The following is a 16,778-nucleotide window of genomic DNA, read 5'->3' as shown; positions in this document are numbered from 1 at the left end:
GAACATCTGTATACATACTTTGTCTGATTATTTCCTCAGGATAAAATCCTAAAATGGAAATCCTATATCAGCATGTACATTTAAACCTTTAAAATATAATTTGTCAAAATGTTGTCCAGAAATAATTTCTCAGTTTATACTCCCACCTTAAGTGAATAAATATCCATTTCCCAATTTCCTCGTCAACTCAAGGAGTAATAGGGGTTTTAATATTTTTTATTATTATTCCATTTTTGACCATCTGAGGGGGGGGGGAATATTTTTGTATTTACTTGTGTTTTTATAACCATGAGATTAAATGTATTTGTATTTTTTTCTTTATTAATTTTTCTTTTGCCTTTTGGCATTATATCTGATTTGGTAATTTTTCTCTCCAAATTGGGACTATTAGCCTTTAATACACATGTTACAAACATTTTTAAATACTGGTTTTTAATTTTTTACTTTATTATGAACGAGGTTTAAGAAGGTATATGTAATCAAATTGATATATCTCTCTTATAGTTGTTATTATTTATGGAATTCTTAAAAAGCTCCTTTAGAACTAATGACTTTTAACCCACTGTCTTAATTGTAATTTTGTGTTTTAGATGTATATGTGTTATTTCCATTTGTTTGTTGGCATTTTCTGATCTTATTTAACTATCTGGAATTTGTTGTTAATAAAGGAATTGAGGAGTTCCCGTCGTGGCGCAGTGGTTAATGAATCCAACTAGGAACCATGAGGCTGCGGGTTCAGTCCCTGCCCTTGCTCAGTGGGTTAAGGATCCGGAGTTGCCCTGAGCTGTGGTGTAGGTTGCAGACGCGGCTCGGATCCCGCGTTGCTGTGGCTTTGGCGTAGGCCAGTGGCTACAGCTCTGATTCGACCCCTAGCCTGGGAACCTCCATATGCCGCGGGAGTGGCCCAAAGAAATAGCAAAAAGACAAAAAAAATTTTTAAAAATAAATAAAAAATAAAGGAATTGAAGTTGAGATTTAGCTTTTTTTCCTAATGAATAGCCAATTTTCCAAAGAACACTTATTAAATAATCCATTTTTTAACTTATTTGGATTATCTCTGTTATACTAAATTCTACAGAAACTTACATATATCTCTGGAATCTTCGTTGCCATAGTAACCCGACTATTCTTGGCACATTGTTTTAAAAAAACCATAGTTTTGTAGTAAAAAGTTTAAGTATATGGGAATGCAAATATAGACCTTTCCCCTTTTTTTGAGGAATTTTCTGGCTAATATTACAACATTATCATTTGAGTTAATTTTACTCATTTATGTATTTTACAACCACCAAAGTCTATTTAAAATATACAATATGTAGAGATTTAATGCTGTTCAATATGAGTTTCCATTTTTTGAAGCAAATAAAATTATTCCTGTTATTTAATTTGGATATATTTATTATTTCATTATTTATATAAGCACATTAAATAAAATCTAGAAATCAAAGAAGTAGAAATAAAACTCTCATTCTAGCTTTAGTATTTATTCCATCTCCCAGTGCATTGATTATAATTTTTAAAAATTTTTCTAGATTGTCTTGCTCAATCCCATCAACACAAAGACATAAAAACAATTAATATCCTTCTCCCTACTTTATCTTCTCTTCTACCTCAGGGAATCAGTAATACCTATTAGGCATGTATCCTTCGTCAGTGTTTTTCTTCCTCATGCAAGTATACAAAGAAAAAACATGCACGTATATAGTGTTCTGCCCCTTTTTTCCTTCATGAGTATCCTCCAGCTCAAAACATAATGGTCTAGTTTTAAATGTTCATAGAGTAGTAATATTCATAATATGAATGTGCCATAAATTTTATAGTCATATACTCAATTTCCCCACTACAAGGATAAACATACATAAATATAACTATAGATAGATACACATGCAAATATAGATACAGAAATTTTATATATTATATATCATATACCCATATATGTATGTGTACAGTGTATTTATAGTATAGATCACAAAAAGTAGGCCTACTGAATTAAAATGCATTCAGATTTTAATTTCAAATGATATTGGATTAATTATGACAAATATTGTAACAAATCATACTTTAAACAACTATGTAAAAGAGTTTCTATTTCCACAATTCTAAATAGCACTGGATGGTACAAGGCTTTCAACTCTTCAACAATTTGATGGATTAAAAAAGTCTTATTTTTGGAAAGACATGTTCCTGAATATTAGTGATTGAAAACTATTTAACATATTCATTATTTTTTGCATTTCCATAGCAAATAGCCTATTTGTATTCTTTGCCCATTTTTCTCTTAGGTATTCTAACTTATTAAAATTTTAGGATATTTTTGTATGTTAGCAATAATAATCCTTTGTCTTTTTTTGTGAAGCATATATTTTCTCCCTGGCTATTGTTTTCTTTTGACTGAATATGGTTGCTTTTATAAAAATAAATGTTAATATTGATGCATTCAAGTATTGTTTTGTTTTTTTTTTTAATTCTGATTTCTTGCCTTTTGATTCCCTCACCAGGTAAATGTTAACATCATTTTTCCTGACAGCTCAGTGTAGCCACATTATAAAGATCTCCAGAAACAGAGGTTGAGGGGAAGGTGAAAAAAGTTGCCATGCTATCTAATCACTTTTGGCATTTTGGAGTATTTCTTTCTAGGACTTATTTTTTCATAATAGTATCTTTTAATAATAACGTTAATCCTATTTGAAACATCAGTTTTGAGCATAATCAGTAGTCTCTTGATACTATATACAATTTCAAAAGCTTTTCTGTGCATCTCTGTGATGCCAGATGGGGCTCTTGAGAAGTAGAAAAATGTCAGCTAGGGACTTCCAGGTCTTGACACTAAACTAGTTTTACCTTTTCATGTTTTTACTTTAAAAAGGCATTTGACAAAACAAAGGCAACCCCGAGAATGAATACAGATATTTCTGGGTTCACACAGTGATGTAGAACTTGATTTTTGTTGTTTTCAGTACCCCAGCAAGCTCTATGCACATGTTTTGAAGAATCTTAAGCAACTGTGCCATACTTATCTCACTGTTACAGATGTGAACCAGTTCCCTATGATATTTTAATTTTCAGATCTGTTTAGATGAGGTCTACCTCTCCTCTGTGGAAAATTATTCAATAGCTGTAATATCTGTACCGAGATATATGCCACCCTAAGAAAGGTGATAATGGACAGAGCTGTGGTTCCAACATAACTAAAATATTATTTCCAAATTAAGATTGACTTAACTGTTCTAATTTTTTCCTTTTTATTCACTATCTTTAATCTTTCTCTTACTAGGTATCTGGTATGGAATTCTTGAAGGAATTGGTATATTGGCCGTGATCACCAATGCGTTTGTAATTGCTATTACATCTGATTACATTCCACGTTTTGTCTATGAATACAAATATGGCCCTTGTGCAAATCATTTTGAATATCGTGAAAGGTAAATTTGAAATTTACACGCTTTATGTTGGTAATTAAAATGAGAATTTATTGGGAAATTTTTCCTGTGATCATTAAGGGTGATGTTCTGATCATTGAATTTGTAATGTGTTTATTAGATGAAATCAAGCAGGATTCAAAGGGGCAACAGTGTTTCTTACAGCAAATAATTTTAGAGTCTGTTTTTATGTGTAAATGCATCATTGGTATCAAAATGTTAAAAACGTTATAATGTATTTAGAGGTCAAATTTAGAACTGGAAGAGACCTTAGAAATCATCCATTGTAATCTTCTGGCTATATAGATGGGGAAATTGAAGTCCATACTGATTAATCAAATTGCTGAAGGGAATTAAGCTAGTTTGTGGGGAGATACAGAATATGAAGAAACTCAGAATTCCCGTTGTAGCTCATCAGGTTACCAACCTGACTAGTATGCATGAAGATGTGTCCTTGATCCCTGGCCTCACTCAATGGGATCCAGCAGCATTGCCGTGAGCTGTGGTGTGGGCTGCAAACGTGGCTTGGATCCCAAGTTGCTGTGACTGGTGGGGTAGGCAGGCATCTGTAGCTCCAGTTCGATCCCCAGCCTGGGAACTTGCATATGCCACAGATGCAGCTCTACAGAGCCCGGGGTGCGGGTGGGGGAGAAAATGAAGAAACTGTCACCTACATAACTAGAGATTTTTCTAAAGGAATTTGCAGCCAGAAATTTTAAGCATGCAGAAAATATTACTCTCGACTCATCTCCTTTTGCTTTTTTGTTAAAATTTAAATCAACACTTTAAAACAGGATTTTTCAACCTCTGCACTATTAACATTTTAGAGGAAATAATACTGTGTTTGAGGGGAAGTGGGTCTCCTGTGCATTGTAAGATATTTAGCAGCAACCTTGGCCTCTACCCAGTGGATATCAAGAGCAACCTCCCTGCCCTCCAAGTTGTGACAACCACAAATGTCTCCCCATATCACCAAATGTCACCAGGGGGACAAAATGACCCAGTTTGGAACATTGTTTTAGGTGCTATGCATTTTTCAGATCTTTTTTTCTTGAAAGCTTGTATTAAGGGAGAGTACAAGGGAGCACTGGCCCTGGGGACAGAGAGAAACTGGAGATTTTAGCTGTAGGTTAGCCTTAGGTGTGGAAGCAGTGATTAGAGGTAAAGTTGTGACAGGAGAAGCTGTTTCTCACCCTTCCCTCAGCAGGAGCTTTAGGCATGCATCTTATCGAGATGCAGGACATGTGCCCTGACAGGCTGAGCCCTGGTTTAGAGTGAAATCTGCCCTTAATTCTGCTGATGAACTGATATCTCAGACCACTAAAGTGCCTTTCTGACACAAACAAATTTTCAATTTTCCAAAGATAGGCAATAAAGCCATAAGATTTTATTTTATATTTTGGAGGCTTGTCAAAAATTTTAACTTGAAGTCAAACACCCTAGATTTAAGTGCTAACTTTGCTTTCTACTAAAAAGCACATCATCAATATGGGCGCATAAGAAATGGTGCCTGAGGTAACATTTTATGAACTGCAAAACATTAAATAAGTAGAAAGTTGTTTTAGTATTAATAGTGGAGAAGCATAAAGTCCCCTTTTTTCTTAATTCAAAATGGTCTATAAGCAATTTTAAGGGTTTAAAATAAGTAGGCACGCTCGCCCGCCTTCTTCCTTGCAAGCATTATTTGTTAGTGTCTTTACTGCCACCTAGTGGCAGTTGAAAATGAGATCAGTAGGGTATCTGCTCTGTTTGCGCTCTAGGTCTCACTTTAACATAGATCATACTTGAGTCCTCCATAAGCAGTGACTAGGGATGTAGAACCATTTCGAGAAGAGATGTGGGGGACTTTTGTGAGGTTGAAACCACGCATTCATAGGGACTTCCTGGTATTTCATCTTCTCCAGGTATGCTTAGCAGCTAAATTGAAATAGATGCATTCACATTGGGAATTTTCAGAGCAAAGTGGGAAAAGGACAAGGCAGCAATGGAGAGGATATTGGCAAGAGAGCAGCTGAAATAATAAAGTATGAGGCTCATGATGGACAGGGGTGGGAGTGAAGTAAGTGTGGCTCTGTAATTAAAAAGTGGGGACTTAGAATAAAATAGATGGACACTTAAATCCAAGCTCTGAAACTCTGTGTTCCAGGCAGTGGTTCTCAATATGTGGCCTGCACATCTCCTTCAGGATCCATGATGTGGATACTGTTTAATAATACTAAGATAGTATTTGCTTCGTGCATCATACTACATTTTCACAGATGGTACAAAGACAGTGGTGGATAAAATTTTCTTTGTGTGTGTGTGTGTGTGTGTGTTTATTTAGGGCTGTACCCATGGCATATGGAAGTTCCATATTGAGTTGGAGCCACCAGCCTACATCACAGCCACAGCAACACCAGATCTGAGCCCACTGGGGAAGACCAGGGATCAAACAGCAACACCAGATCTGAACCCACTGGGGAAGACCAGGGATCAAACCTGGACACTAGTCAGATTCTTAACCCACTGAGCTGCAACAGGAACTCCAAAATTTTCTGATGGCTTTGTATTACTCAAGAGAGTAGCACCAAAAAGTACTAGTAATGGTTATACTTCTCACCACTATGCAGTCAATCACCATTTTTAAAATGCCAGAAGGAAATTTCAGAATGTCTTTGATGAAGCAGTAATATATTAATTTTCTCAAATCTCCACCCTTGAATAAATGTCTTTTCAATATTTTATGTGACAAAATGCAAAGTGCTCATAAAGCACTTCTGCTGCATCCTAGAGTATGATGGCAGTCTCATAGAAGAGTGCTTGTGCAATTGTTAGAGTTACAAACCCAACTGTTTATTTCAACATGAAATAATGATGCCAGACAAACTGTGAGTATTCAGACTTGGGTATTTAGCAAACACTCTTATAAAATGCACAAAACTAGCTTGTCATTTTAAGGAAATTGATTGACAGTATCTCTTGAACTTGAAAGGTTCCCGATACTTAGTGTTTTCTTTTTTTCTGATAAAAATCAGTGATGGTGTTAACAATTGTGCTTTTTTAAAGTCTATGGTAAAAATATATCAACATTTGTAAGATTTGCATATTTCAGGAACAAATGTTCTCCACATGGCTTCTACTTGATGTTACAAAATCATACATGGATAAATGATGAATTCAAAGTATAAGACAGACCTATGGATTTTAATGCAAATCCATATGAAGGTTCATTGACCCTGTAAGATACCTCATTACAACTAAACTTTATGGCCAGAGGTGGAGATTTGGTGTAATATCAAAGAAAAAATATCAACAGTTGTCTGAAATAATATTAAAATTGTCTTCCTTTTTTCAACAACTTATCTACATGAGGCCAGATTTTCTACTTACCCTTTAGCCAAAACAACATATTGCAATAGAGCTAGTGCAGAAGCTATCTACTGTTTTCAAGGCAGATATTAAGAGATTTGCAAGCATGTAAATCAGTGTTATTCTTCTCACTGAATTTTTTCCTTTTGGACAATATAACTTTTTTCCAGATGCATTTAGTATATTATTTGAATAGATTTGATAGTCTAAATGAATTAACAAATATTTTCTAAATTTCTGTTTCAGTTTCTAATGTGGTAAATATCAATAGATATATCTCTATGCAAAAAGCTCCTTGAGATCCTCAATAATTTTTTAAATGTAAAGAGTATTTGAGACTAACAATTTTGAAAATTATAGGCCTAGAGAAAGTTATTTAGTCTCTGTAAATCTTAGTTCTTTAATCTGTACGGTGAAGATAATACTATATATGTTTTAAAGTTACTATAAAAGTTAACTTTCGGAGTTCCCATCGTGACTCAGTGGTTAACCAACCCGACTAGCATCCATGAGAAACACGATTTGATCCCTGGCCTCCTCTCTCAGTGGGTTAAGGATCTTGTGTTGCCATGAGCTCTGGTGTAGGTCGCAGATGCAGTTAACCAACCCTACTAGCATCCATGAGAACACAGGTTCAATCTCTGGCCTCCCCGCTCAGTGGGTTAAGGATCCCGCGATGCTGGGACTGTGGTGTAGGCCAGCGGCTACAGCTCTGATTGGGCCCCTAGCCTGGGAACCTCCATATGCCAAAGGTATGGCCCTAAAAAGACACACACACACACACACAAAAAAAAAAGTTAACCCTGATCACAGTTTAATACCTATCCACCAAAGTAGAGAATTTTGGACCATTTTGATTAATGTTATGTTGAATACCAAGTATCCAGTCCTCAATAAGCTTATAATGAATAAGTTAGTAAATCACAAATAAGCATGTTTGTCAGTCAGCTGCTAGATTGTAGTTATCCAAATAGTTACATGTATGTATATTTATAAAAAATATAGTTATGCAGTTTCAATGCATAGGAAGTAACTACAACAATACCTAGTGCACAATAAACACAATAAAATATAAGCCAAAAGATAGAAGCTATTGGGAGGGAATGGCAGGCAAGAGTATGTCTCATTAAGGTATAATCACAGATGTAATGGGAATTAGGGAAGAGAATTAGAGAGCTGAGTTGCTAGGATTTTATAATTAGAATGTAAGGAATAATGGCATGTATTAACTCCTCTCATTATGAAGGAATTGGACTAGAAACTTATGAATCTCTGAGTCACATGATGCTTTCTTTTCTTTTCTCCCAGTTGTTTAACAGGATATGTCAACAATAGCCTATCCTTCTTTGACCTGAGTGAGCTTGGTGTGGGAAAATCTGGTTATTGCAGGTACTTACCTACAAATTATAGTTACCTTCTCTTTTGACTTTCACCATTCTACCTCCTCCTCCTTTTGACATGTTAATGAGCCCACTCAAATTGTGATTTTAAACTTTTTTTTATTAAGAATAGTTGATTTACAGTGTTCCTTTGGTTTCTGCTGTTTACCAGTCATCACACACACATTTTTTTTTTTTTTTTTTTTTTTTACTTTTAATTTTCCATCATGTTCTAACCTAAGAGCAAACTGTCATTTGGGAGTTTTGGCAAATTAAGAGCATTTGGGGCCTCCGCAATTTCGTCCCTCTTCTTCAAATTCTTTGTTTTTGTGGATTTTAGGTACCGAGACTACAGAGGCCCTCCTTGGAGTTCCAAACCCTATGAGTTCACCCTCCAGTACTGGCATATCCTCGCTGCTAGACTGGCCTTCATCATCGTGTTTGAGGTTAGCCACAGGCTGACAAATTACTAGAAGGAGACACTTCTCCCACTGATATGTTAGTTGCCTCTCTGAAGTCAGTTTCCCACTGACTTTCAAAATAGGACTTGAGTAAAATTTGGATCCAGTGAAACCATGGATACAAGTGCAAGAAAGCATCTGCCAAATTAATTTAGAGCGTATTGATACCAGAAATCTAGGATAGAAGAAGCTACTCGCACTTGAACTGGAAACTTAGTTTTGAGCCTGCAAGTAACCAACTTTTAAAAGAAAAGGATGGTTTTCATTATCTAACGAAAGAACCCATTTTTGTTCATCCAGGTGGAGAAACATTTTCTGAACAATCAGTTGTGATTACAGTTGATCACATATATTTGTACAAGTGATATTGTATAATTCAATAAAGTAATGCCTGAGAACATTGCTATAAAAAGTGCATAGATTTTGAAGTTCAGAGTCATGCAATAATATAAGATTGTAGTCCTGTAAAGAAATTTTTCAGAAACTGCACTATTATTCCCTTGCTCAAAATATAACCAGCTTGATGCAGTGAAGAAATGTATTGAATATCTATTCACTAAAGTCTGAAATATATTGAATATATTGAATATCTATTCACTAAGGTCTGAAATATATTGAATATATTGAATATCTATTCACTAAGGTCTATGGAAAAACTTTAAATGTATCTGTTTCCTATGACCAAAATTATCAAGAGAAAAAGTCTTTTTCAACCACCTATACATCTCAACTGATCTCCAAAAAGTACTTCAAATTTTGCAGTGAAGTGTCCTTCATCTGTAAAATGCAGTGCTTACCTCTAAGGTTTAGCCAGGACCAAATTCTATTATTTAGTGACTCTGTGGGCATATAAAAATGTCTCCTGATAAAGCATGACTTTCCACTTCATTATAGGTAGCATAAGACTTTAAGGCATATTTCCAATGTAATGATTCCTAAAAGTCTTTTTTTATTGTGTGTGTTCAAATGTACAATTTTTCCTTCTTCTTCATCTTCTTTTGGAACCCAAGTGGAGAGACTTAATCAAATGCCTCAGTTAACAGCAACCTGTCTGTCATCATGGACCCATGAGGCCACATGAGTCCTTCTTTATTTTTCCCTTTTCATTCCCCATCTCTAGTCTCATTACCCACCTACTCAAAAAGCATCCACTCACTTTTCTTCAGTGGAAGATTTTCCACATCTTTATTTGAATATATTTTTGTTTATAAATATATATGTGTATATATGCATATAGTATTATCTTAATTGTTCTTTTTTCAAAATTATTCCAACAGTATTATGTAATAACTCATTTTTATCTCTTACCCATTGTACTTTTCTAGAAATAGAGTGACTTATATCCATGATATCTAGAATTTTGTTGTCTACTTATAATATTTTCTAAAAATTAAACACCATATTCCCCTAGGATAGGTAATTAGACCTACAAAAATTCTCTCTACCTCACTAAATCTCTCATTAAGAATCTTGAACAAGTTACCTTGTAAACTTTTACCAGTATTTTGCTCAGGGGTGGAATTATTAGTTTGTAAGAATAATCAGTTTCATGTAATACTAATCGATTGCTCTTCACAATTCCCTTGGGTCTTTACTAGGTTGTCATAGTGTCTTTGTTTCTAATATTTTGCAAGTTGTATAAGAGTAAGGTCATATTTTGTGGGTTTTTTTGTTTTAATCTGTTTACTAATGACACTGACCATCATTTCTAGTACTAGAAAGCCATTTGGGTTTCCTTTTTTGTAAATGTATAAATTTAATCTGTTTTTGGTTTCCAGTGTATTTGCTACCAAATTTCAAGATGTTCTACATATGTCTTCACCAGTTATAAATATAGCAGATATTTTTTCCTTGTTCATAACCTGTTAGTTTTATCTATAAACAGATAGTGTTTAATTTTGATGTGGCCAAGTCCATCATTGTTTCCCTTTTATGGTTTGTGCTTATTTTGCACTGTTTACTTAGGAAATTTTCCTTTTCTCCAGTTTAAAAAGATATTTGACTACAATTTTTGCTATTAACTTTATAGTCTTACTTACACATCTTTAAGATATCTGTAGTTTTTATAGCATCTGAGGAAAAAGCGCACTCTTTTACTCTCCATATAGTGAAATAATTTTTGAACTACTGTTTACTAAATAAATAATGGTATTTACCCACTGATTTGTAGCTCCATCTTTATAATATTCCAAGTTCCTCTATATTCATGGGCGTATCTCTGCCTTGGGATCCCGACTTACTCCATTTGTCGGTTCCTGGATCACTTTGGAGCTAGTTAATGCTACATATCTTCATAAATGATAAAGCCAGTGACTTTACATCCCTGGCATACTTGCTATTATTTTAAAAAAATGTCTGAGCTGGAATTATTGGAATTATTGTCTTATTTGGATGTCATTAATCATTCATATAAATTTTAGAAGCCACATTTCAGGTTCCCCCAAATATCAAGCAAGGATTTTGGTTAGAATAACATCTATAGAAATCAATTTTTGACTTATTTACAAAATCCTGATGTTTCGTTAATGAATGAGGAATTTATTAAAATGATTTTTTAAATATTCTCTTATTTGCCCCTTTTTATTTCTAGAAACTTTATAGATTTTTTTTGGTTGCTGTTATGAATACTATCTTATCCTTCATTATGTGATTTGCTTGATTTTCGCTAGAATGCTGATAGTCTTTCTAAGATGAGCATACCTCCTTGTTTAAATCTCTTAACCAGTACTAATATTCTGTCTGTTAAATCTGTTGGATTGTCTTTTCAAATGATAATACCAGTTGCAAATAACAACAGTTTTGCATGTTCACATACAAGGTTTATGTCTCATCTCTTTTGGTGCCTTACTGTGTTGCTAGAAATTTCAATATTTTGTTGAATAGCAGCAGTGTGAGCGACTGTGTCTTATTTCCAACTTCAATGGAAATACTTAAGTTTTTTTTCTTTGAGTATTATATCTGCTGTAGGCTTTTTGTTTAAGGTAAACCCTATCAGTTTTAGAAAATTGTCATCTGTTACTGGTTATGAGAACTTCTTGATAAATGAATGTTAAAATTTAGCTTCTTTTAAAAATTATAGATTTTCTTTTTAGTGTGAAGCCATCTTTGCCTATCAAACTTTCTATGTGAATCAGTTTATAGGTTCATTTACCACCATCCTATAGGACTTGGAGTATGTTCTTTCTTACTAATTTCAATTATACCAAATGTTTTTAATTTTTATTTCTATGCTTTTGAGTTACATTTTTGGATATTTCTGTGAGTATCAAATATTTGGTCAGGAAAGAAATTCTCGATCTGCTTCCCTACGGAAAAACGTGGCCTGCTTTTCTATGATCTACTGTGCAGTGCAGTTTGCTGGGACACATCTAGCAAGCCTGGTTGAAAGTGTCTTACGTTCTTCTTTTCACATAGAGACTGTTATTGCAATGTCCTTTAGGTGAATGGGTTCTCTCTTTAGATCATCCTAACTCTATCAATCAAGACTGTTTTTCTTTTCTTTTCTGAGAAATTAAAAGACATATTCTTCATGGGAAAAGAAAAAGGATGCATTTATAATAGTGGAGGTAATATTTAAGAGTACTAAGTTCTCTTTTGAGCTCTTCACAGATATTTGTTCACTTAATTATTATACTAATCTTTAAAGTGATGCTATTATTAACACCTTTTTAGAATTGAGACATGAGGAACATAGATGATTTGCATAGGATTACATAACTAATAAATGTCAGGGTGGGGTTCAAAGAGGCAATCTCATTCAACATCTGTACTTTTAACCACAGGCATATTACCTTTTGATTTTTGTTCCTACTTTTTATTAATACAATACTTCTGTCAGCCTATTCTTTTAAATGTAATATTTTTATCATAGAAGAATTAATTAAAAATAATAAGATACTCTAGAGCAATTATAATACTATATGAACTTAATAGAGTAGAAATTATAAAAAAATATATGTGCTGAAGGTTGACTCCAGTTCCAATATTTCAGGTAAACTTCTGTTCTTTGTGGTTTGTGCACCATGTATTATAATCTTTCAAACATGAGTTTTCCCTAGATGTGATCTTGCTTGTCTGTGTGCAACAATGCATGTCATAATAGTATTGCATATTATATAAGGATCTTATAGATGTGAATTTCAGATTCATTCAGTATTTATAAGGTGATATCAACATATCTTTGTTGGAATGCTTATGTAATGGAAGGCAAAAATAGTATTCCCCATATAAATTTGAAAATATTATTATTCTACTTAGTTCTGGTGCTTGATTATTAGTCAAATGCCACATTGTTCATGACTTCTGTTTTAGAATTAGCATTTCAGAATCTTTGAAAAACGTACTTTCTCCTCTTAAATTTACAGCACCTTGTTTTTGGGATCAAGTCATTCATCGCATACCTGATTCCAGATGTACCAAAGAACCTATATGACCGAATACGACGGGAGAAGTACTTAGTCCAGGAAATGATGTATGAGGCTGAACTAGAACATTTGCAACAACAGCGGAGAAAAAGTGGTCACCCTGTTCACCATGAATGGCCTTAGTGGATACTTGTTGCCCAGCAGGGGCTATACCATTAGTGGGAATGATGACAACTTCCGATTCTAGGTGGGATCTAAGAGGAAGGCATACCTGGCAAACCATATAGATAATATGTTACTTGGACATGCATCACAGCAGTCTCTGGGATTTGAAATATCCAGGTTTCTAGGGAAGAACAAAAAAATAACTCATGACCTTAAAAATGGTTAGACTGACATTGCAGGAAGCCAGGATCTAATTCTCAGAACCAGCCTCAGGGAGTTGTGTGTTTGGAAACCTCCACCTTCTGTCAGCTGCAATGTAATAAGAAGGGTGATGGTGAGGTTTCTAGACACAGATTTCCATGTAAATGTGCACAAGCCAGGCATGACTGAAAGTATCATGGGGTCCCCACTCACATAGTAATCTGACTTTGGAACCTTAGGTCAAGTTGCGATACTTAACAAGAAATGACAAATCAATGATTGCCTTTGCTGCCAGAACTCCATGTCCCTTCAGCTTACTGTTTTATAGGAATCTCACATGTTTCTTGCTGAGAATTTGGATCTGTGCCACAGGGAATTTATGCTGCTTTACACTGACTATGCAGTTGAAGAGTTGCACATCACCTTTAGTCATCAAACCAAAAATCTAAGACTCTAAGGGGTATCATTCATTGAAATAATATTCTATTACATTGTCTGCATTCCAATCTGTTTTATCACTGGCAGGATCAGTTTCACTGCCTTTTATTAAACTAAATGCTAAAGAGCCACATACTTATAAAATATGGATGTTTATTCTCATGTCATTTAGAACGTGACGAATCTGTATTTTACTGTGAAAGCCTGTTTTTAGTACATTTAATTTCCACCTCCCTGATTTATTACAACTCTCACAGAATAACTTGAAATGCTGTAAATATGTTGGTTTTCCTTGTACCTTTGCACTTTGACAATATGGAATGCAAGTTACAATTCATGCAGCTCTGAGACCAGTTACAAGTATGCCATTGTGGCTTGTTTATTCAGGAAAACAGAAGCCAGATGCTTTGCAACACTGATGCTTTTCCAATGATGTGCACTCTTGCTCATGAGCTGATGAAAACAATGCATGAATATCAATTTATATCATTTGTTAAAATACACATTTTTTTGAGTTTTACTTTCTTTTTGTCACTGAAGGGATACTTCTGTTATTATTTCTTTGGTGGATTGATTTGGTTTATTTTTGAAAATTCCCTAGAACCGAAGTCAAATTAATTGTGAAAGACACCATTTTTGCTTTGTTACACAGTTGCTATTTCTCTGTGAACTCTGTTTGACTGATCACAGACTTAGGGGAATGATAGAACATTCAACTAAAGAAAGTCTGGTGGAGGCATAAATTGTGGGGCAGGATGGGAAAAAAGAGAAGAGTTGAAATAAGAAAATATAGGGTAGAAATCAAGACACTTTTTCTTGCAAAACAATCAAAGCTAATCTCAGTTTTCTTCCCCTGGGAATGGGATGGGGAATACGTAAGTGTACATTTATACAAATATGTGATTATTATTTGTGCAGTAAAGCAAAGTACAATTATTTCCACAACATATAAAGACCAGATTAGACCAAATGGAAATAAAACTAGTTTTTTCTATGCAAGGATTTTTCTAGCAAGAAAATTAAAAAGTTTCTCTTAACTAGAAAACTATTTTTATAATTCTAACACTGAAAATACTTTTTTGACTCTTGCTTCTTTCCCTCCAGGGAAAAGCTGATTGATTGATTGGTTGGTTGGTTGCTTAGTTTTTGTCAAAAATATTTACTTCCCTACTTGTCCCCTGATTCTGAGCAAGGGAAAGGACCTCAGACACTGAATTTCCTTGACATGCCTTTGCCACAAGGGATTCTGCCACTCAGATTACCCAGAGGTTCTGTTTCCACCACCTGCTCATTCATAGCAACTAATTACACGAACTCTGAACTCTGCAAAAGAGCTTTAAATGCCTCCATTTTGGTAACACCTGCATTTCCTTTTCTTTGTTGGTTAAATGTATACACATGCCTGAGAATAAATACTTTCTATGCCTGTTGAAGACTCAAATGAACCTGACATTTATGTCCTTTCTAAATTAGGGACAGAAGACAAAAGCATTCGTCTTATAGTAAAGAATGATGATAGCTGTGTCCTTGAGAATTCTTCTGAGTTATTTTTATATAACCATATAAAATCATATTGATTACCTAAAGAGAAAAATATGAGAATAGAAAGGAGTTTTTAATTAAAAAAAACATAATACATCGATTTAGAAAATGCCTTTTCTGATATTTTTTGAAGCTGATGGAAAACTAGAGAAACAATGAAAAAGTTATCTGAAATTCTCCTTTCGTGTAACAATGCCATAGAATCTAGCTATGCCTTCATCATTGTTGATGGTAAAATACTGACAGCCCCTCACAATATATCAGTTTTAGATGACTCTGATTTAGTTAAGAGAAATGTTTTATATCATGGTTTTCTTATGAATACAAATTATTTCTCAAAGATTTATATAGCACACACTATTCTCAGGAATTCTGTATTACATGAATGCTGCTTATATATTTTCATATTCTAAACTGTTGTCTTTTCAAGCAAGTAACTAATATATATGTGCATGAAGTCAGCGTTGACGAGTTGCTCAAAGCTGAAGCATTTTTATTGTACAGTGTGTGGAAAATCACTCTAGATTACAGCTGAAATAGTTCGCAGTTGTCTGAGTCTGTGCTCGCACTTTGAAATAAAATGCTGAGTGACTGCATGATGAGACACAACTTCCAAATGCTGCACATCCTTCCAAAAGGACTCGTCGCACAATCTATTGTAGAATGCAATGAAAAGAAATCTTTTTCACTCAATAAACAATCGTGTGATGTGGCATTTTTTTTCCCCTGTAGTTTGCATGTTAAATTTAATCCTGCTGGTTGTTTAAATATTATGTTGGGATTTGTCGAGTGTGTATAGGGAAGGGGATGGTTCATTTCTTAGTTTTCTATTCTCGTGGGCCCTCCCACTCTTAAAGAGTTTTGACTGTTTGTCTTTTAATAAGCTCATTATCATCATGAAGGAGTCTCATGATGAAACAAAGTGCAGGTGGAGTCTCACATGGATTCTAGTAACGCTCTGTGCTAGAAACAGATGGGGGAGGAAGCTTGAGTGGCTCTCCCATCACGCAGAAGCATTTTCATTTTTTTTTTCACACTTGCACTGGCTCTATTGATCACCATCCAAATCTCCTTAGAACAGGAGTTTTAGCAAAGATATAATTCATGGGAAAGAAGGACATATAGGGCCAACTGTCGATAAGAGGCTATCAAATTGCCTATTTGTTTCTCCACCTGATGGTGAAAATTGAAAATCCAGGTTGTGGAGTTCCCGTCGTGGCGCAGTGGTTAACGAATCCAACTAGGAACCATGAGGTTGTGGGTTCCGTCCCTGGCCTTGCTCAGTGGGTTAAGGATGTGGCGTTGCCATGAGCTGTGGTGTAGGTTGCAGACACGGCTCGGATCCCGCGTTGCTGTGGCTCTGGCGTAGGCCAGTGGCTACAGCTCCGATTTGACCCCTAGCCTGGGAACCTCCATATGCCGCGGGAGCAGCCCAAGAAATAGCAAAAAAAAGAGACAAAA

The 16,778-nt window shown here is 34.8% G+C and overlaps 1 protein-coding gene across 5 annotated transcripts in view; it reads left to right on the top strand.

Moving 5' to 3' along the window:
* ANO3 (anoctamin 3) overlaps positions 1-16,032 on the top strand; it is a 430,234-nt gene extending 414,202 nt beyond the window's left edge. For all 5 annotated transcript variants that reach the window (XM_013987284.2, XM_013987285.2, XM_003122910.5 and 2 more), the window contains 4 exons: positions 3,275-3,422; positions 8,076-8,156; positions 8,487-8,592; positions 12,972-16,032. In XM_013987284.2, coding sequence (XP_013842738.1) covers positions 3,275-3,422; positions 8,076-8,156; positions 8,487-8,592; positions 12,972-13,154 — 518 coding nt within the window. In that variant the 3' untranslated portion in view covers positions 13,155-16,032. The remainder of the gene's footprint in view (positions 1-3,274; positions 3,423-8,075; positions 8,157-8,486; positions 8,593-12,971) is intronic.

Source organism: Sus scrofa, chromosome 2, assembly GCF_000003025.6.
Source record: "Sus scrofa isolate TJ Tabasco breed Duroc chromosome 2, Sscrofa11.1, whole genome shotgun sequence".
NCBI classification, from domain to species: Eukaryota; Metazoa; Chordata; class Mammalia; order Artiodactyla; family Suidae; genus Sus; species Sus scrofa.
Note: the sequence above shows the minus strand (reverse complement) of the source record. Positions and strands in the feature narration are given on the sequence as shown.